The sequence below is a fragment of the Alternaria arborescens genome (genome assembly GCF_004154835.1).
Source record: "Alternaria arborescens strain FERA 675 chromosome Unknown contig_7, whole genome shotgun sequence".
NCBI classification, from domain to species: Eukaryota; Fungi; Ascomycota; class Dothideomycetes; order Pleosporales; family Pleosporaceae; genus Alternaria; species Alternaria arborescens.
Window position 1 is genome coordinate 794,846 of NW_021167862.1, and position 20,428 is coordinate 815,273.

The 20,428-nt window shown below is 52.6% G+C and overlaps 8 protein-coding genes across 8 annotated transcripts; 3 read left to right on the forward strand and 5 right to left on the reverse strand.

Moving 5' to 3' along the window:
- Positions 1-576: 576 nt before the first annotated feature.
- On the forward strand, positions 577-816 carry AA0111_g4028 (hypothetical protein; the record flags this gene model as incomplete). Its single annotated transcript, XM_028649981.1, has 1 exon — positions 577-816. The coding sequence occupies one exon, from the start codon at positions 577-579 to the stop codon at positions 814-816; it is 240 nt and encodes a 79-aa protein (XP_028508562.1).
- Positions 817-1,772: 956 nt separating this feature from the next.
- On the reverse strand, positions 1,773-4,019 carry AA0111_g4029 (ATP-dependent RNA helicase; the record flags this gene model as incomplete). Its single annotated transcript, XM_028649982.1, has 1 exon — positions 1,773-4,019. The coding sequence occupies one exon, from the start codon at positions 4,017-4,019 to the stop codon at positions 1,773-1,775; it is 2,247 nt and encodes a 748-aa protein (XP_028508563.1).
- Positions 4,020-4,480: 461 nt separating this feature from the next.
- Positions 4,481-5,391, reverse strand: AA0111_g4030 (hypothetical protein; the record flags this gene model as incomplete). Its single annotated transcript, XM_028649984.1, has 3 exons — positions 4,481-4,748; positions 4,813-4,897; positions 5,130-5,391. 3 exons carry the CDS (start codon positions 5,389-5,391, stop codon positions 4,481-4,483), a joined length of 615 nt encoding a protein of 204 aa, XP_028508302.1.
- Positions 5,392-5,722: 331 nt separating this feature from the next.
- On the reverse strand, positions 5,723-8,302 carry AA0111_g4031 (hypothetical protein; the record flags this gene model as incomplete). The annotated part of the gene is made up of 1 exon (XM_028649985.1): positions 5,723-8,302. The coding sequence occupies one exon, from the start codon at positions 8,300-8,302 to the stop codon at positions 5,723-5,725; it is 2,580 nt and encodes an 859-aa protein (XP_028508301.1).
- A 1,193-nt stretch (positions 8,303-9,495) lies between these two features.
- On the reverse strand, positions 9,496-11,452 carry AA0111_g4032 (Acetamidase; the record flags this gene model as incomplete). The annotated part of the gene is made up of 8 exons (XM_028649986.1): positions 9,496-9,571; positions 9,621-9,660; positions 9,715-9,903; positions 9,954-10,161; positions 10,209-10,613; positions 10,661-10,795; positions 10,845-11,120; positions 11,171-11,452. The coding sequence occupies 8 exons, from the start codon at positions 11,450-11,452 to the stop codon at positions 9,496-9,498; spliced, it is 1,611 nt and encodes a 536-aa protein (XP_028508300.1).
- A 647-nt stretch (positions 11,453-12,099) lies between these two features.
- AA0111_g4033 (Pantothenate transporter) lies at positions 12,100-13,703 on the forward strand (the record flags this gene model as incomplete). Its single annotated transcript, XM_028649987.1, has 4 exons — positions 12,100-12,326; positions 12,387-12,462; positions 12,513-12,789; positions 12,844-13,703. The coding sequence occupies 4 exons, from the start codon at positions 12,100-12,102 to the stop codon at positions 13,701-13,703; spliced, it is 1,440 nt and encodes a 479-aa protein (XP_028508299.1).
- A 190-nt stretch (positions 13,704-13,893) lies between these two features.
- On the reverse strand, positions 13,894-16,052 carry AA0111_g4034 (hypothetical protein; the record flags this gene model as incomplete). The annotated part of the gene is made up of 3 exons (XM_028649988.1): positions 13,894-14,224; positions 14,280-15,564; positions 15,620-16,052. 3 exons carry the CDS (start codon positions 16,050-16,052, stop codon positions 13,894-13,896), a joined length of 2,049 nt encoding a protein of 682 aa, XP_028508325.1.
- A 477-nt stretch (positions 16,053-16,529) lies between these two features.
- Positions 16,530-18,175, forward strand: AA0111_g4035 (hypothetical protein; the record flags this gene model as incomplete). Its single annotated transcript, XM_028649989.1, has 4 exons — positions 16,530-16,596; positions 16,644-17,054; positions 17,105-17,388; positions 17,474-18,175. The coding sequence occupies 4 exons, from the start codon at positions 16,530-16,532 to the stop codon at positions 18,173-18,175; spliced, it is 1,464 nt and encodes a 487-aa protein (XP_028508324.1).
- Positions 18,176-20,428: the final 2,253 nt, after the last annotated feature.

Sequence of the window (20,428 nt, forward strand, 5' to 3'; positions counted from 1 at the left end):
GGAACCGTTCCATGAACAGACACCGAATCCTTCGAATTTAAAAATCTGAATCATCGAACGATATCGCCGCATATGCACAGAAAAGCTGCGTACTTCGGCAACATCACACTTTTGGTCACGTTTGGACAGCTCGCGATTAGGCTGTGGGATGCGGGGTGGTGTGAGCGCCCTCCACACGGCCTGCTTATCAGTAAGGAAACACGAGCCGAACGAAGCGCCATCAGAGGTTTGCATAAGCCAGAAGCTGATTGCGTGCTCAGAAGCGTTTTGATCTATGAACCAACTCGCAGATGGATAAGTGAACACAGTTCTCGCCCGCTCGACCACCAACCTCAGCACATTTCTTTGTTGCACCACGTGGTTTCACAGCAGTACTTTGCCTGGTTCCTCCGATTCATCAGCTCGTTGGCCACTCAGCAAAAGTCTTCACAAGCTGCGTAAGCATGGTGGTCACATTGCTAATACTGAGCATCTTGGGATTGGAGTTCGGAGCAGGACGCCGACCGGAAATGGCCTCATAGCGCGGTTCCGCAACTCCACCGATCGAGAAGTAAAATCCGAGGGATTTGAGTGGATATGGAGTTGAAGACCGCCGTCACACAAGGCTCGCATGCCCTCACACCCTTGATCAACAGAATGGGTGCCGTGAAAGGCCCACGCCAGGCCGCATCAACTACCACTCTCATTTCCAATGTTGGTGAACAGATATCGGGATGGGTGACCCTATGGCATGCACCAGAAAGGCAGGTCATATGGACCGAAAGCCACCAGAGTGGGCCGAGGTTGACTCTCGACAGACCTCAGGGTGCCATCTAAGCGAAGGATACAGTAGTCAGATGCACCAGACCGCGGACGGGAAGTGGATCTGAATATGCTTTTTCCCATGAGATGCGCGAGACGGTACTTGCTTTTTTTCTGAAACCCTTTCGATGCTGCAGCAGCTCCATGGATCATGCCGGCGGAAAAGACAGCACTGCAGTTTGAGCCTTGAAGATTACCGACACGTCAAAGCCGCTCTCTACTTTACTGCGATTTTCGAAAAACTAGTTTCGAATGTGCAGAAACTGACAAGAGCGCAAGTCGCATACATTCGGTTCGAGTTATCTAATTCAGATCCATTGCCCCGGATTCGTGAAAGAAACGAATTGCATTGATCTTTACACATGGCTAGTCGCCTCCTAATCGATACAAGCGAAAAGACCCTGATATACCCGTTATACTCCGGCATGGAAGACGTGTCTTTCCCACAGTAGACAAAAACCACTTACTATCGATCTAACCGCGGGTCGAAAACAAAATGGCGGACACACCCGTAGGTGTGAGGGCTTGGGAGCGCTAACAAAAAAAGCAAACCTCACACCTTCGGGGATCCAAGCTCTCGGAAGCCTTTCTGTAATCACAACATACCTTGAGATCTGCAACAAAGATTGTAAAAAAATTATCGCCCACCAAGAATTATAGAGCGAAAGATACAAAAAAGATGTGAAGTCCGAAATTTCCGTCATCACTTTGATTGACTTGTAACAACCTCAAGAGCAGTGCACAAAAGTGCGGGTTATAATGGTACGTCGAGTTCTAGTAGCATGTATATATATTGGTTGGAGATAAGATCATAAAAACGTGTAATTATCCGTTATCGAGGATCAAGGTATGGAAGAGGTTCAACATTTGGAAAGCCAGTGTCATGCACAGCGATGCGGACAGTGTCATAGACAACATATGTACTGTTCAGACACATATCTCATTTATGGCAATGGATGACCCAGTCCAATCTACTCAAACCCCTCAAAAGCACTCTCCGCATCGCTACCACCCCCTACGACCGTACTTCCTCTCTTCTTTGCCGCCTCCCTAGCCTCTCTCTTCTTATTCTCAATTTTCCTATCATACCCACTCTTACTACTAATTCTGCTCTCAGGCTTCACATCCTTCCCCTTTGCCGTACGTCTAGCCTCAACACCCCTCTTCTTGAGGAGCTGCCTATCCCTCTTGCTCGGCGTAGGCAGTGCATCGAGCATCCACTGTTTGACACTCCCTTCTTCATCACCAAGTCCCCTTAACTTCTCAGAAGCACGGATAACGTTGGCAATGAGCTTGACATAGGGGATATCGTCTTGTGTGTAGAATGTGACTGCGACACCACCTTGACGACCGGCACGTCCAGTGCGGCCTACGCGGTGGACGTAGCCAGCTGCGGAGGTGGGTACGTCGTAATTTACGACGCCGTTTAGACCGCGGAAGTCTACGCCGCGGGCTAGAAGGTCTGTGGTTATGAGAACCCAGATTTCGCCCTTTCGGAAGCGCGTCATTATGCTATCGCGGGCGGACGAGGATAGATCGGCGTGTAGAACAGCGATGCGCGAGCTACCGCCTGCTTCTGGGGGTATATCGTAGAGGAGCTCTGAGTGAAGTGCAATGGCTCGGGGTATCGTTTGTGTAAAGACTAGGAACGGTGGGCGGAGCGTGGGCTGGTTCGAGTTGGTGAAGACGGAAGTCGGATGGAGTAACTGACGCAGACCAAGAAGCTTGCCTTGCTCGGTAGCGGCATAAGTTAATTGATGTGAAATATTGGGTATAGCGGAGTCTTTGAGTCCAACGACGAGCCGGATGAGCGGTGGGCGCCGAGGAAGGTCGGACTGTGAAGCGGAGAGGGCAGTCCAGCGGTCGTTCAGGGTAGATGTCGTCAGACTATCGATATTGGAGCCCATGGTCGCTGACCATAGACCAATTCGAAGCCTGGGATTTGTGCAAGCATTCCATATCGCGAGCGTTTGTTCGCGGAAGAGGGGATCGAGGAGGACGTCTGCTTCATCAAGCACAAGCTGAGATGCGCTAGGAATGTTCGCAACAGTGCTGTTCCTGCGCTTCAGTGCGTTGAGCAGAGCAAGCGGCGTCGCGACTAGGATGGCGGCTTTCACGAGTTCTGCCCTTTGACCAGCCTGCTTCTTCTTTGGTGCTGCCGCCCCTTCGTCGTCAGTTTGAGAATCACTTTCGTCATTTTCGGACGCGTCAACCGCATCCACTGTATCCTCAGGTATCTCCTTTTCTGGTTCTTGCACGACTTGCATGCCCTTCCTCATGAGTGTAGCCTTGATTGCCGTGCCTTTTGCCAATTTCCTCGCCTCGTTGACAATCTGCGCCGCAAGCTCTCTAGTAGGGGCGAGGATAATGGCGCGTGGACCCTCCCTAATGTCCGCAGTGCTGCTCTCCGCGAGTAGTGAGTCGATGATGGGTATCAGGAACGCCATTGTCTTTCCACTGCCTGTAGGTGCTACTGTCAGAAGATCAATGTCTCCATTGAACTCAGCACCAGACAAGCCTTCGACGTCGCCAGTAACCTTGCGGCCCTTGCTGCCCAGTAGCAACGGTAAAGCACCAAGCTGAACTTCAGTAGGTAGCTTGTACCCTTGCTCTGCTATGTTCTCCGCCAAACGTCTCGATATACCGTAACGTGTTCGTAGTTGGGCAAACTCGACAAGGGGTTGTGGATAGAGGGATCTGTTCGCATTCTTCTTCTTTTCCTTGATCTCCCTCTCCTTCTTTCTCTTCTTCGACTTCTTTTCTTTAGTCGGCTCTTCTACTTGTGTCGCAAAATCATCGAGTATTGCAACCTTTAGCTTATGCGAGCGCAGTACCCTCTTGCACTCGTCCGCATTGTATGGCTCCTCCTCTATTTCGCCTGCGCCTTCCTGAAGGATAGCTTCCTCTTTGCGCTCTTGCTGCTTCTGCTTCTTCCTCTGCTTCTTGGAAAGAGTGTTTCCACTTGACTCTGAATCTTTGCTTGCACCGCCGCCAAAGAAGTCGAGATCGGCGGGGAATTTAGTTGCGCTCGCAGATACGTCTGCCAGATTCTGACCCCTTTTCCTCTTGCGACTAGTATTCGACGTGTCCGAGGGGTGTGTTGGCTCGTCGTGGCCGAACAGCTGCGGGTTTGCGACGGCGCCGGAGGAAGGAAGCTTTTGCGCGGGCGACGTCTGCGCCGCTTTCGAGGATCGCGAGAGGAGTTTAAACACGTTCATAGTGGCGGTGGGCTGGAAAGATGTTCAGCAAGAGTGATCATGTCCTTGGCATCATCACGTCTTGGGTTGCTGCTGCGCGGACTGCAAAAGTTCGATTGCGCGCTCAGAAAAATAATTGGGCCGCGGCGATTCGGCGCAACTAGCGCCGATCATTCGAGCATTCACGTGTAACCTGCTACTACTATGCTACTATTGTCCTGGTACTGAAGTAGATGCATTGCCAATAATTGCACATGTAGAAAATGGAATCTAAATCAGAGGTATGTGCAGTATACAGTATCGGATCCCTACCACCCCGAACGCACCGCAAACACACTTGCTCAGCTTTCCTGCCCGCGAAATCGTACAGTGTTTCCTTCCTCACCAGCCCCTCGTAGCCCTCCCCACTACCTCTCGAACCTAGTGCATGCTGAAATGTCGTGTCGTAGCTTTCCTAAGCTCATCCCTCAAGCTCACCGCACTCAGTGGTGCTCGTCCTTCTTCTGCCGGTAGCCAACAAGCTTGAATCGGCCAATGATCTCGCCAACGGAGAAGAAACCGATGACCTCGGCAAAAACAACGCCCATAGAGTACCACTGTTCGCGGGGCATGTTCCGAACTTGCGCAAGGACGTTGGCGGGTTGCTGGGCGGCGCTGTTGGCCTCGCTGGCTACGCGGTTGAAGAGGGAGCTGGGGTTGCGGAGAGCGTTCAATGCGGGCTGGATGTAGTTCTGCATAGTCTGGATGGATCTGTAAGCAGTCAGTAATTATTCCGATATTCCAGCATGCCAAGCCGGGCTTGTGGGAGGCCTACGGTGGTTGCATGCTTCGTTGGTGGGCAATGAGCTTGCCGAGCTCAAGTCCGACCCTTCCGTAGTAGGTAGCCTTGGGAACCAGTCCTGTGATAATGTCAGTGTGTGATTCCGGATGGAGTATCATCCTGCATCAGAATTCCTGCCCAACGTCTATCACGGTCCAACTCTACAAACATGGCTGCGGTTGATAAGCCATGTGAAGCTGCACGGATAAACCAATGCGCTTCATGTTCTGGTATCCCGGCTCTTGGTACTAGACGCAATGCTCCCATGGCCAATTGGCACGCTCCCCCGCCTTTGAGATGGGGTGACTGACCTTGCACGAAGTTGACCATCCTTCCTACCCGTCCAGTGGCTTGCTGTGTCGCATTGTTGACGGCTTGACCGGCACCCGACGCCGCAGAGCTCGCGGAGCTTGTGACCTTGGTGAGACCCTCTGATGCCTTGGACTGTGCCTTTGACGCGGTTTCCTTTACGGTGTTGGTGGCTTCGGCGGTCGTCGAGGCATTGCGGATGCCAGCGCGGCGGACGGCGAACGTCGATTGCCGTAATACGGCACGTGATGCAGCGAGAGACATCTTGATGTGAATTGACGAAGGGGAGATGGGGTGTCGCCGGTCGTCTGCTCGTGAGGGTGGATGGAGCTCGGCAGTGACGCTTGGTTTTTCAGCCGCGCACGGACGCTCTTGCCCGGATGGCTCAGGGGATTAACGATATTGGCATTACCACCTCAACAATCCCATGCTAGTCGCACATATGAGGTCACCTTTCACTCGCCGCTTCCTACCTTCTCTACAATCGTAGTGCCTTGGGTAATGCGCTTTCGTTGTTATAGTATACTCTCAGGTCAATGCTCTCTGATACCCAATCAACACCTCTCCAGCAATACTCAAACATGTCTGAACACCTTCACCAACCATCTCCCATGTCTTTCTTCTCCTTTGCCTGTCCCAACATGACTCCCTTGATCAGAAAGTTTAGCTTCCGGATCTCTGTCCAGCGACTCAGTGCTCCCAACTCAAGCACGCTCATTCTCCTCATCTTGCCACTCGGATTTCCAATGACCACAGCCTTCCAGTCGCTGCCACGCCCAACCTTCTCCAGGTCTTTGAACTCTTGCCAGGCTGCCGTGTCGCGTCTAGTTCCAAACGTATGGTTCGGTATGACCTGTACCGACTTGAAGCGACAGAGGACCAGGATAAGCAGAACAGTGAGAGCAAAGAGGATGCCTGCCGTTGTCCCTGTGGACTTTTGTGCGCCAAGATTGCGCGTCATGCTTCCACCGACTATCGTCGCAACTGCAGCGAGAATGAACGCGATGATTTGACTGGCGAAGATACCAGCAGTGATACGGGGAAAGGACGTGTAATTCGTTCTTCTTCTGCGGTCTTGTACAGCCATGCTTTGCAGCCGATGTCGTGTGTTGACTCCAGGTTGTAGGTCACATGTATCGAACGTTTCCATCATCAGGCCGTAGCATTCAGCTATGGCGAGAATACTGAGGAAACCCACAGCGCCAGCGAAAGCAATCGGCACAAGCCATGGTTGAGGGCGCCTAGCCGAAGAGACAGTGTACGCCATGCCCATGAGAGGAAGTGTCAGTGTGAAGATTGCGCGGCGGACAAGATGGCTTGACCAGGTGACTTGTTTCTGGAACGTCATGGAGTCGGTGCGAAATGCGCTCTTTCGCTCCCGAGAGAAGATGCCCGCTTTCGTTAGGGGGATCGCAAGCAAGGCGCCGATAGCTATGGATATAACACCCGCGCCCACCTTTGTCGGCTTCCATCTGTAGTCTCGCGACAGGAGAGCACCTAGCAAAATGATCACAAGGACGACCTGTGCATATATCCATCCCAGGTACAATGCCAGGACGAGAAAGCCAGGTTGACACAGCATCATTGCCATAAGCTGCATACCCGCCCATACTTCCTCGAACCAATACTTCGGTCCTTCGGTTTCGATGTGCAATTTCACTTCACCCCTGCTCACACGCCTTGTGATGTAGTTCTCGTCTCTGTCATATACCTCAGTCACCGACTTCCGGAATGGTGCGCGTCGCGTTTCTGAAGTCATGATGTTTAAGATCAAGGCAAGAGCGAGGATCACCACGACAATATAGAACCCCCAGTCCGGTGTCAGCTTTTCGATGATCGCAGCCCCGATTTGGAAGCCGACGGCCAGAGACCCGATCCAGCACCATGACCAAAGCCCCAGCCACATGCCCATACCTCCACCGTGGCGACGGACATCGTTTGCAACAACGAACTCTTGATGAGGGTTTTTGGATTGTAGAGAAGCCCCAAAGAGGTCAAGCAACACAGTGATGTAATTGACATTTGCAAATCCGAGAACGACCCCAGATAAGCCACGAGAAAGTAAAAGGCCGACACGATACTTCGCGTCCTTGTTGCGGAAGCCGCTGACGACAATTGCTTGGGGAAATTGGAGTGGCAAGGCGATTGCGAGAGCAGCGAGGACATAGGGTTTGCGCCCATGTAGGAGGGGTAGTGTCCAGGCAAAGAAGGTCGAAAAAGCAAGCCCAGCGTACAATACTGCATTACCTATGATCGTGACGTGGCGTTCGTCCGCCAGGGAATACTGTATGCGAGGCACTTCACCCGCATAGATGCCAACGATGACACCAAGCAGAGCTGTGTTGATACACGCAATACTCGCAGTAAGACGCTTCTTACCTGCAGACCAATTTCGTGCAATTGGCTGTCTGCGGTGATGTCGTCGAAGACCAAACGTGTGATGGTGGGATTGTCCTCGTACCGTAAGTTCGGTGCCATATGGCTTCGACAGCCTGTCGTCCTCATCTAAAGAGGTATCTCCCTCACCGAAGCCCGAGTCATCCCTTGGCCCAAGCCGAGTTTTAGGTCTCGATGTATGCTCGTGGCTTCGACAGCGGCGATTTCGACGCACCGCAATATTATCAGTGATGCGTTGGCGAGACCGACCGCGAGATTTGTCTCTACCTACAGGACGAAGAACGAAATCGACGTGTTCTCTTGGAGCTGTTTGAGCCAGCTTTGGCAGGAGCAGATCGCTTCGCGTGACGAAATCGACATGGTCTCGCTCGCTTTCATGATCACTGGACGAGCATAATGAAGTAGACGAACCATCTTGCTTTCGAACGCCTGGATTCGCGTATGCCCAATCGTAGGACACTGAGGCTCTTGGTACATCTTGTGGCAGCCGGAAATTGGGAGCGACATCATCTATGCCACCTTGCTGGACGATGGCAGACGGCTGTAAATTCTGGTGGCGACTAGATGAGCTTGAAGAGTCAGACACCTTAAGAGGAAGTGCGGTTGTCATGAGAAATCCAGGTTCGGGGGAAGCATCATGCACAGCGCCCTTCGCTCCCTCAATGATTGTGCACAGTTCTTCCACTTGACTTCGATCATCAGCGACCTCAGCAACCTCGACCGCTTCTTGAACCATAGCCTCTAAGCCTTCAACCATGTTGTTGATACTCCTATCCATGGCTCCCACGAATGTACTAGGTATCGGTGCCGGTTGATTGGGGGATATATTTACTCCCGATACGGCCGCAGGAGGCGTGCTGCTTGAATCTGAAGTGCTTGAATGCTGGAGATGATCAGGAACGGGCGCCAGGCTGTCAATTCGAGGGCGAGGTTCATAAAGATCGCTGTGTTCTGGCTCTTCATCGTCTTTCTTGGCATGTACGATAGAACGTCTCTTCTGTGATTTGTGTGACTGCGATATAGACGCTCGTGCTGCTCTCAATGGAGTCACTGCGTCAATTGCCAGCGAGGCTCGACGCGCCTGGGATAGTCGGTGCCTTGTTACTGGAGATGGGCTGCTCGGGACCGCTGACGACAGTCGGCGCTCAGCTGCTTGCACCAGTCGATTGTGTCGCGCCATCGGTTTGCTCGTGATAGCAGGTGTCGAAGCACCTGTAACAGATACTTTACGGCCAGAAGGACGAATGGTTGACGGTGATTGAGCAGGGCTTTGATGATCATCTATGGGCGAACTGCATGAGCTCTCCACGGCTGTACTGTTCTGACCATCTGTCAAGGCTGCAGCCACGCTCCGAGCAGATTTGTGAGTCAGCCAAGGGAGTCTTTCCGACGTGGTACGTGGTGCAGGCTTCTTGCGCTCTGGGGCTGTAGTCATCTTCAGGTGTGCGCTCGATACCTTCGAAGCATTGTCTTTAGACTCAGTCATACCAGGGAGTGAAACCCAGCTTGGTTCGGGCTGAAACGGCGAATGCGCACGGGTTTCGAAGACGGTTATCGTACGCTGCTTTGATGCTTAACGGTCAAACTGCCCAAAGAGTGAAGTGAGAAGCCAGTCGAAAGGGCGAAGAATATGAAGGATATGAGATGACCAGCTTCGACTACTTGCAGATAGACGCAAGCAGGGCGGCAGAGGCAGAGGGCGTAGAAGAAGCTGGTCGTTGTAGAGCTGAGCCGAAAAGGATGGACGAAGTGGAAGGTAGAGGTGATGTTGTTTGGAACTCAGCAACACGGAGGTTATTATTACCCATCTTTTGTTTACTTATTTAACGTGACTGATAGCTCTTGCTGCACACTCTGCGGCCAACATCCTGCTGAAATTACGAGGAAGCTGCGATGTCCAGCGACCGTATCACAACAGAGAGTTGTCAAGTACGTTTAGATGGCAGGGCTTGTTCCACGCATTTCATGTCACTAAGAGTATATCGCCTGGAGTACTGACTCAGTCATAGCCAGCACCTTTTCCTCTTCTAGCCGTTGCGCGACCAGCCTGCATGAGTCAATATTGCTCTTTTCAGCAACAACGATTCAACACTTACTGTAGACTGACTGGGAGACCATGTAATAGCTCAGGTTGATCTGTCGTTCATCAGTTGTCGAACATAACCATCGGTAGCACAGTGTATAGCTTACAGCTGTTATAAGCATCCTGACAGTAGTCGCTCTGGGGCTTGTAGTCACTCGCGTGTTTGTCGACTGCTTTGTCGACAGAGACCCCGCATGGGAAAGATACGGCGGCATAGTCAACAACATTATATACACCAGTATACCCGACGTACTTGAAATCGCCATGCGCCACACTTGAGTACGGGGTCGTGGGTGCTAAGAAAGGTTAAACACTGCTTTGCAGCAAACACAAATGCTCGACTTACCTAAGATGGCGTCGAGCCCTTCGATCGCCATCCACTGTTCCAGGTACTGCCGTTGTAGCTCGGATCTCTCTGAATGTAGCTTCCACATGTCATATACGCCCAATTCTTTGGCATCTTTGTACTGAACCATCTCAGGTCGAAATGGCTCGCCTGTCGCCCCGAGTAATGATTCGACGCTTTTGCCGCCATCGGCGACGAACATTCGTCCCTATGCTTGTCAGCTTGGGGGCTGGTGTAGCTCCAAAAGTAGCTCACCAGAAGTGCCAGCGCAGTTCCGTGTAGTCTTGGATTCCAATCCAGAACTTCATGTCCAGCCTTCTTCAGCTTCTCGGTCGTTTCCTTGAGAGCGCGCGTTACCGGGGGTGTGGGCAAGCAGACACCATCGTTCCAAAGGACCGCTATCTTGAGTCTCCCCGGAACATCAACTGACCGCCACGGGATAGGCAGCATCTTTGGGTCTAGTTTCCATGGCTCCGCATCGACAATCGCCTTCGAGTACATGGTGATATCCTGAAGCGACTTTCCCATGGGTCCGTTGACGCTCTGTACCGCTTCCTGGCCAGCGAGACCAGATCTACATCGCTGTGTTGTAAAGCGACCGAAAGATGGTCGAAGAGTGAAGATGCCGGTGCATGCTGCGGGGATTCGCAAGCTGCCGCCCTGATCTTGTTAGATATGAGGATTACACGTCACAATATAGAACTCACTATGTCGGTCCCGACGCCTAAAGGACTACCTCCAAACGCAATGAGGGCTGATTCTCCGCCTGAAGAGCCGCCAGACGTGACTTTGCGATTAAGCGGATTAACGGTACGTCCGAATGTGTTATTAACGGACTCTGCCTGTATCCTGTCAACTTCCAACCCAATATATGCCTGCGCGCATACATACGATCATCATGGCTGTCGGCACATTTGTCTTGCAATACCGGACTGCGCCCAGCCGTTCGAGTATATCCACCAACGTAGCATTGTACTCCGCCGGCTGATTGACTAATGAGGTGAAGCCTACAGTGCTGTCTTTTCCCTTTATATTGAAGTTGTCCTTGAGAGAGATTGGCAGACCATGGAGTGGCCCAACAATCTTGCCAGTTCGCTGGAGATGGTCGTCGAGGGATTTGGCTTGCTGCACTGCTTCATTGAAGAACACATCGCTAAGGCAATTGGTCTACACACGCGTTAAAATGATTCACATGTCTCCTGGAGGTTCTGCCATACCAATTGCTGCGCTGCTGCTGCGCGTTTGCAGAACGCGATCGTGACATCTTCGGCGCTCCATGTTTTCGACGCGATCTGGTCCAGAATGTGGATTGCGCTGCTCTCAGTGATCTCAAGCTCGTTTGCTGTAAACCACCCAGACTCCTTAGGCCATGTTGTCACGTCGAGTTGAGACTCTGGTGGTATCTTGTCTTGCGGTATGCGATATTCGGTCGGAATGGATTCCGCGAGAGCTGCGCGCTTCCCCGCAGCAACTTTCTCCCAATTCGCTTCAGATGTCATACTTTAAGACTTTCGCAACGCCAAGCTACTACAATATCGAAGAACAATAGTGAATAAGTTTACAAGATTGAAAGACGGTTACTTCGAGCGTTTCAGTGAGTACTCATGACCCTACCGCAATGTATTCTCCCCACTCTCGGGTCGTCTGCGCCGCGGCCATCTGTCATTGTGGTGGTCCCCAACCGAAGCCATTGGAGGCGTCGACGATACCATTCCCCGCACCTTTGGACGCACCCGACCCAGACTAACTACTATCAGACATCCCGTTGCTTCGGCCGAGATAGACTACCGCTGGTCAAGAGGTTATACCTGCCCTGTTGAGATTCAGATACGAACACCCAAGTAACCGATACCGGCATTCAGCCGCTTCACCACAGAGATATGATCGGCAAAAACGCTTACTGAATATGCCTATCTCGAGTCAGTCATAAGTGGCGTAGTATCAACCATATCTTGCCCCCAGCGTCTATCGGTCCTATGATGCATGGGGCGGACAATGTCACCCGGAGAATAACCAATACTACAAACATAGCTGATAGCGACAGCCGTTCGAAAACAGGCAAAGCCATCTTCCATTGCTCAACAGCACATCTCTAGCGACAGGGCGCAATACTTTTGCCCTCAATCGTGCAATAACCCGTTCCAACATGGCCAACAGCTTCATCGCCTATCTTCGAGGCGACCAGAATGCGCCAGGCGAGCGCAAGCTGGTGCAGAAGCTTGATTTTTTCATCCTTACTTTCTGCTGTCTCATGTATTTCCTCAATTATCTTGATCGCACCAATCTTAACAATGCGTACGTTTCTGGTATGAGGGAAGAGCTGGACTTCAAAGGCAACCAACTCAATCAGATCAACACCGTCTTTACTGTAGGGTAAGTAAGCATAAATGAAAGAAGACTATGAATATTCTCATACTAATTCGGCATACTTAGGTATACTATAGGGCAAGTGCCATGTAACATCCTGCTGTACTACATCAAGCCTCGTTATTTCTTCCCTGCCTGCATGGTGCGTCTCTAACCCAAAGCGCCTTGGGTTTTGTAACTTATTCAATCTAGGTAGCATGGGCAGGCTTGACAATGGTCACTGCAGCCGCTCAGAAACCTCAGGACATCATGGCAATCCGCTTCTTCCAAGCGCTGTTCGAATCATCGACGTTCGTAGGAACCCATTACATTCTTGGTTCTTGGTACACCGAAAAAGAGCTAGGGAAACGCTCTGGAATATTCACCGCATCAGGTCTTGCTGGCACTATGATTGGTGGTTTCATCCAAACGGGTATACACAGTAGCATGGACGGCCTCCGGGGGATGAGTGGTTGGCGATGGCTCTTCAGTAAGTTGTTTTAACAACATCTACAATTAACGCACTAACGCCAAGTCTCTTCAGTCATCGACGGACTCATCACACTTCCTGTAGCCATCTACGGTTTTGCCCTCTTCCCCGATACGCCAAGAAACACACGAGCGCCTTACCTCAGTGCCTCCGAGAAAGCGCTAGCAATCTCCCGCGTTCCTGAAGTCTCGGAGCGCACTCCAATATCCTTGTCCTTTTTGAAGCATTGCTTCTCAACGTGGTATTGGTACTTTTTCGTCATCCTCTGGATTCTAGCGGGAGAGACCGAATCTTTTAGCACAAACGCTTTGTTGCAACTTTACATGCGCTCACATCCTACAAACACTTATACCGTGGCTCAGAATAACAACTATCCTACCGGAGTACCTGCTGTCGGCATCGTTTCGACTTTGTTTTGGGCCACACTAACGGACTTTATGGGCGGGAAACGTTATCTTGTCGGCTACTGGATCGGCATAACTGGTATCGTAACCTCAGCCCTCATTCTCGCCTATCCACAAAACACCACGATTCACTTCGCAATGTATTACTGGGCAGGCAGTGTTTATGCCTGTCAAGCCACCTTCTTCGCCTGGGCAAACGACGTATTACGCTACGAAGAAGACAGTCTGCGTGCTGTGGTCATAGCAAGTATGAACATGGGAAGCAACGCCATCAACGCCTGGTGGAGCATTGTCTTCTACGGTGCAAATTTCGCACCGTACTTTACCAGGGGTATGTGGGCTATGATTGCCGTCAGCATTGCCATGGCAGCGTGGACGGCGGCGTTGGCATGGATGCAGGCAAGGACTGAGAGCAGGAGAATGTTAGAAGGGGGGGTTGTGCACAATGCTATTATGGGAAAGGGCGGGGATGAAGGGACATTTGGGACAGGGGAGGGAGAGAAAGCATAGATGCTTTACACAATGTTGTGCTACTAGTTTTATGGTCTGTTTCTCAATGAGACGTTATGGATTCGAGAATACGCACGGCTCTCCGTGCAGAAAAAAACGCCTGGATAACGCCAATGCATGCGACCATACCCTATCATCCAAAGCACAAGACCGTGCCTATCCTATACCATCATCCTGCTCATCCATTGTATTAAAATCTTTGCGAAGCCCTCGCCCCACGCATGCTGTTCATGAAATCGGCTGAAGGATCCGAGCCAAGTCCGTTCCAGCCGTTGGCACCAACACGTTGTGTCTCCCGCTGCGCCTTGGTAATCTTCTCCTGAAGCTGCGAAGCACCGGAATCGATGAGTTGAAGCTGTGCAAGCTGGGTGTTGAGAACACGAACGACCTTGGTAAGAGGATCGTCTGGCTTGCCTGTCTTGCTGAGCGTCTGCGAGGTATTGTTAATCTCCTCAATCATCTCTGTGAGATCCTTGTTGAGCTCATTGAGGCGGTCTTGAAGCTTCTCGGCAAGCTTGTAACTATGGGTTCATTAGTTATCTCGTAGCTGCAGACAGTTCTCAGGTTTTCACTTACGTCCTCTCGCGCTCCTGGTCGGGGCCGCGTAGGGTCTCGTTCTTGCCACTGACGCCGTGCATCTTCATGAGATTGTCAATTTCCTTCTCGTATCGATCTAGGTACGAATCGAGCTCCTGCTGGTTCTCCTCCATCATCGTCAGCTGCCTCTCGACTTCAGCAGCGTCACGCTCAGCTTGGAAAGTCTTCGAGTACAGTTGTCGGACTTTATCGGAATTCTCAACCAAGGCCCTATCCCATGAGGCGACTGTCTCAGCCTGTGATTGGAATTCTTTCTGGTACTTGGAGAGGTCAGCTGCCCAGCGTGTGATGATCTCGTCCATAGACTTGTTCTTCAATCGTGATTGAGCCGATGGTGCAGGCCCGGCGGTTGACGCAGCAAGTCCGCTTTGGGCAGCATTGTTTCCGGTCGTGGCCCCGAGGGAAGGAGTTGGTTGCGAAGCAGTGTTAGACGATGCTGCTGGTGCTTCACTTGCTGCAGGCTTGTTAAATAAACTGGGTGTGGTGCCAGAAGTGGTGGTGGCGGCAGTCGCGGGAGCAGCGGACGAAGCACTCCCGCCTCCCAGCCCACCTCCGATGCTGGGGAACAAAGACGAGCTCGATGATGCGGTTGTGGTGGGTGCACCGCTTGTGGCAGTGGTTGTAGCCCCGGTAGTTGCAGCCGTGCTGGCAGGAGCAGCAGGTTTAGCAAAGCTGAAACCACCACCCGTAGATGCTGGTGTGGAAGCTCCTGCAGGCGAGAACAGACTAGGTGTGGCAGAAGCAGACGACGCAGTGTTGTTTCCGCCTAGGCTCAAGCCCGAGGCTGGAGTAGAAGAAGCCTGCGAGGAAGCTGGCTGTGCAGGTGTGGCACCCACACTGAACCCTCCTAGAGGTTTCGCGGGTGTCGAGGAGGGGGTTGTGCTGCCCAGTCCACCAAAGAGGCCACCCGCAGGCTTAGAAGCCTGTGTGTCTTGAGAAGTAGGGGTCGACTGATTTCCGCCTCCAAAAAGGTTGCTGGCAGAAGCCGCGGACTTGTTCGCGTCGGTCGAGGTGCCGGTGTTTCCTCCTAAGCTGAAGCCGCCCGAGGGCTTTGCAGCGGGGGTAGCGCCGAACAGGCTAGGTGTGGAGGACGATGTGGTTGCTGCTGGAGCTGCTGGCTTTGCGCCGCCGAACAAAGAGGATGTGCCTCCACTAGCCTGGGTGTTCTGTCCAAACAGGCTTCCACCCGGAGGGGCACCAGCTGGGGTAGTGGAAGGAAGGAGCGACGTCTTGTTCGTTGCAGGCGTAGCTGTTGATGTCGAACCTAAGCGCGGTGTTAGCAGACGCGTTGGAGGTGCGAGATGTGTTTGGGAACTAACCACCCGCGTTACCAAATCCAAATGAGGGCGCAGAAGACGTTGTTGGTGGGCCAGTGGCCGCTCCTCCAAACAGACCTCCAGCTGGTTTTGGCGCATCGCCCTCCTTCTTGCCGAAACCAAAGCCTCCGCCAAAAGCTGGTGTTGAGGACGCGGCAGGTGTGGCTCCGCCTCCGCCGAACAAACCGCCAGGCTTGGACGCAGGCGTGCTCGATGCGCCGCCGAAAAGACCACCTGAGCCGCCTGTGTTGGCGCCAGCAGAGCCAAAGAGGCCACCGCTGGCCGGCGTGCTCGAGGTGTTGCTGTTCGCGGTTCCGAAGAGGGATGGCGTCGCGCTGCCCGTGGAAGGCGCGGCACCAAACAGCGATTTGTTTGGTGTGTTGCTGCTGCCGCCGTTGTTGTTGTTGTTGCCTTGCTGGCCGAATGTGAAGCTCATGATGGCGGCTGTGGAGGAGAGCTGTGGTGTTTGTGTTGACGGTGAAGGAGCTGTTATTGCCGGCGAGATAACTGGGAACGCGCGAATGTCTAGTCGTGTCGCGCCCGTAGATGGGAGTGTCGGGTCGTCAATTGACGAGTTGCAAGGGATGCGCGTAAACGGTTCTTCTTCTCACGCGCATCAATATGTCGTCGCAACCCAAAAGTTAGACAAACAGTGCATGGGTCAAGCTTTAGCTCCGGTGAATTGTTGTTCCCACCTTCCCGGTGCTGCAGCGTCCAGACCGCTCGTTCCCCGCTAATCGAGCGTGCCTGAGACAAGACGACACGCTCAAGCAACGGGGCGCAGCACTCGCACTTGTACTTGTCGCCTTTGCAGCTTACTTCCCCCACGCCTTGCTCCAAGCAAAACCACTCCCCGACGACCTGTGTATACCAAATTTACGTTTCAAGTGAAGAAACATTCAGCATCCTCGATATGCCGGACGAGCTAGCACCGCCCCGCAAGAGTGTAGAGCTCGAGGACCCCGGTGCGAAAGAGCTGGGTACGTCGTCCTTTCCACTCGGCCGTAGCAATTCTAATGCAGTGCAGCCGAGTCGAGCGACGAACACTTCTCCGATGCCTCGGAAGGCCAGCCTGGACGATCTGAGATGACCTCGCCCATTCCCATCACGCGAGTTGAGCGAGTAGACGACGAGCCGGCCCACGGCGAGGTGCCAGGCACAGACGCATACAATATGCGCACCCAAGACGCAGTACCCGATGAGGTGGAGATTGTACCCGAAGGCACACGAAGTCGCAGTGCGTCTCGTGTTAGTGTAAGCGACAGGCCTCTTACGCCAGGAGGAACGCCAGTGCCAAAGACGATTGTCGAGAAGATCGATCCCGACCAGCCCAGCTACGGCGATGTTCCCGGTACACTTGCCCACCAGCAGCGTCTTGCCGATGCTGCGCCTGATGTCATTGTCAGAGCACCAGAGCCTACCCAGCCCAGCAACCCAGGTACGTAGGGCATTTCCTTGGTGCCTCCTGCGTACCATTGACGGAAGAAGGGTCACCAACCTCGCATAACAGGTCTCCAATAAGCCCCAGTGACGGCGCAGCCGACACCGTGCCCGAAGCCGATGCCTCCGCTGAGCAAGATGACGACGGCTTTGGCGACGAGGACGGTGACGACGATGGTTTTGGCGATTTCGACGACTTTGAACAAGGCGAAGAGGGTGACGATGATTTTGGGGACTTTGACGATGGGCTTCAGCAAGGCGAGGACGATGCAGAGACATCATTTGATAAGCCCCCAGAACAGCCTCCTGTACCTGTCCCCTCGCCAGGTCCTGTAAGTCGCAGCAATTCTAGTCCACATATACTACTGCCTTGCCCGCCTGCTATGGTGATAGTCTGACTAACCCTTCATTACACAGCCCGTCTTAGACTTTGATCAACTCACATCACTTGAAGAAATCGTCACAGCAACACAGCCCTACCTAGATGACATGTACCCTGTACAGAATGACATACCCACAATATCGGCCAATCCCGACGAGACCCGTTCCATATTCCTCTCGGAACGCAGCCACTCGTTATGGACGCAACTGGTTGCACCGCCACCATTACAGCCTCCCGACTGGGTTCGTTCGCGTATACGGCGACTGTTCTTGGTCTCATTAGGTGTACCTGTGGATCTGGACGAAATACTCCCCGCCTCGAAACAGAAAAAGCTCATTCTCCCTTCAATACATATACCCGGGGATCGGTCGCCCCGCCCCTCGTCCGACGGTCGGAACAATGGCGGGCCATTGGGACGAGTCAAGCGCGAGAACGAATCATCTACGTCTATCGACTCGTCAAGTTCAAAACCAGAGCGAAAACGTAAAGGTCCACCGCCGCCTCCAGAACTGGACATTAGCAGCACCATGCAACTATGCGCGACGACAGATGCAGCGCTGCAAGGGCTGACGGACGATGAGCTGAAGATGCACATTGATCACTTAAAGGGACTGCAAGAAAGAGCAAAGGAGGTATTTGAGTACTGGCAGAAGAGATTGGAGAGCGCACTGGGAGACAAGGATGCTTTTGAGCAAGTTATTGAGAGCCTGGTTGCCCATGCTAAGAAGCTTAGGTAGCAAGTCGTATCTCTTGTCACACTGCTTATCCGTTCTGCAATACCATCGCTCTCCGGGAAGCCCAGATTTTGTGAACTATTTGTCTTATATCACCTGTGGTTCGCCTGATCATCGTTCCTTGGTCCACGGAACCACCCCAAAATATTGTTATCAGGGTCCAACACAAATCCTCCTCGATGAAAAGAGAGCCATTGTTCCTCTCTCTCCCAGACTTCCCTCACAACATTCTTAATTCGCAATCGCATCACCACAAAACTCCACGGGCTAACAGAAGACTTTCATCACCGCAAGACTCTTACCACAAAGCTCTTACCACAACAAGACTCCTGCTACCACAAAAAATCCTATTGCGAAGTCTCAAGACCCTGGATTTTCAATACTTCAAGTTCTCAAAACCACAAATCTTTGCCTTCACCAGGAAGATGGCCATGCCATTTCGCACGCCCGCAGCTACAGGCGTAGCTTCGTCATCGAACGCACCTTACACTTCGAAATCATCCTTCCTTACAAGCGGTCTAAGCTCGCTTGCGACATGTGCGCTCAACAACACCGAAGCCAGCTGCTCCATATGCCTCGAGCACTACACACGCGAGGATCCCGCTTCCCAGGTCACTCAATGCGGTCACATCTTCCACACACCCTGCATGACGGAATGGGTTGAATCAGGATCATCAACATGTCCCATGTGCCGTGCACAGCTCTTCACCCTTCCGATAAAAACCAAGGTGAACAGCAACCACCCAAGGAGGAACATGTTTGGCAGGCGATCCAGCGAAAGGAGCATACCAGGTCTACCAAGGATGCATGAGGGATTCGATACATACTCTCAGTGGCGCATGGGTTCGTTGGGATTGGGGACAGGAATGGGGAGTAATTTTCAGCCGTCGACACCTGAGGCGCCCTTAGACTACTAGAGACGTGAGAGGGTTGTACATGAATGCTCAGTTTGAGAAAGTTATATAGGATACTACAGCCAGAGACATACTGTCTTATACCTTGTTACCGTGTTTAAACAGGGGAATGAAAATACCCACAAGGCACGCATTAGCGCAAACTCTTTGGTCCCATCGTAGCATACATTCCTGAGACGACGAGGGAACCTTGGATGGGCGGATGCTGATATAGTCGTATACTAGTTTGGTGATTTCACTAACCGTGTTAAAGCCACAAGAGTGTTTTAGATTCCGCATTAATGGAGAAAGCGAACAAGTTCTGCGGATCTTGCCAGTACCTGACTCTCGATTTGATCAATCTGCACTCAGCTTGGTGCAGTTTTGCGGATCTAGTAGTCCGATGTGAGGATGAATTTCGTTCCCGAGTCTACTAGCCGGGGAATGTTCGGATGTGCCGACCGGGTTCCCCAATCTTGATAGAATTCATGCAACGGCGAGTCAAAGCCGGAAAAGCCAGGAAGCCGTCTAGAAAACACGTCCTCGCGTGTTACCAAGCATGTGCCGGCTTCCGCCCAAACACGCTTACCACTATCAGCCGGACGGCCGGGAGGGACCCTGAGCGAAGCGACTCTTTTGCGAACAAGTGTACCCCACCGTGCCCACCATCAAAGAGCTCCTCTGTCAGCTGTCAGCATGGCACGATAAGATCTGAGATGTACCGCCACGTCGTCTCATATTGCGATCGATGGCACTGAAACCACGGCAGGAGTACGACATGCGCTGTGGCATGCAGATCAAACAGGAGAGCAGCGCAGTCAAGCCGTAGTTAGATTAGAGGCGCATTTCACACTTCAGCGAGGGCGTTGAAGTCCAACGTATCCCGAGTGCGCTGCTGTGCTAGGCGATGCCTTTTCCGCCCGCCGTTCCCAGCGAATAGGGGTAATTTGCCACACTGGTGGGTGCTGGGTGGCTTCGGTCGCACTGCCATTCGTCGCTCTGTTCGTATACCCGTACGTGCTAAGAGATGGCACGCGGATGCTGGATGCATGGTCGCACTTCATTTCGCGGTGTCGGCGAAGGGCTGGGCAGGGAGAATGACGTCGGCGGTGTGCGGTGTCAAGTCTCGCTTTGCTGAGAGTGCTGGTTCCGTGGTGGGAGGTTCAGCAAGCGGCCGTTGGTTGCTGTGGTCCGAGATGTCCGTTTTCCAAGGTCCAACGTGCACGGATCCACTCCACCAGGGCTGACTAGATTGCTCTCGGCCTAGCGTTACATCTGTCATTCTGCCTCCAGTCTGCTTTCCCAACCCGGCAGCAATTCGGGCAATCCTTTGGGAGAGTGAGGCAGCATATCGTAGCACGCT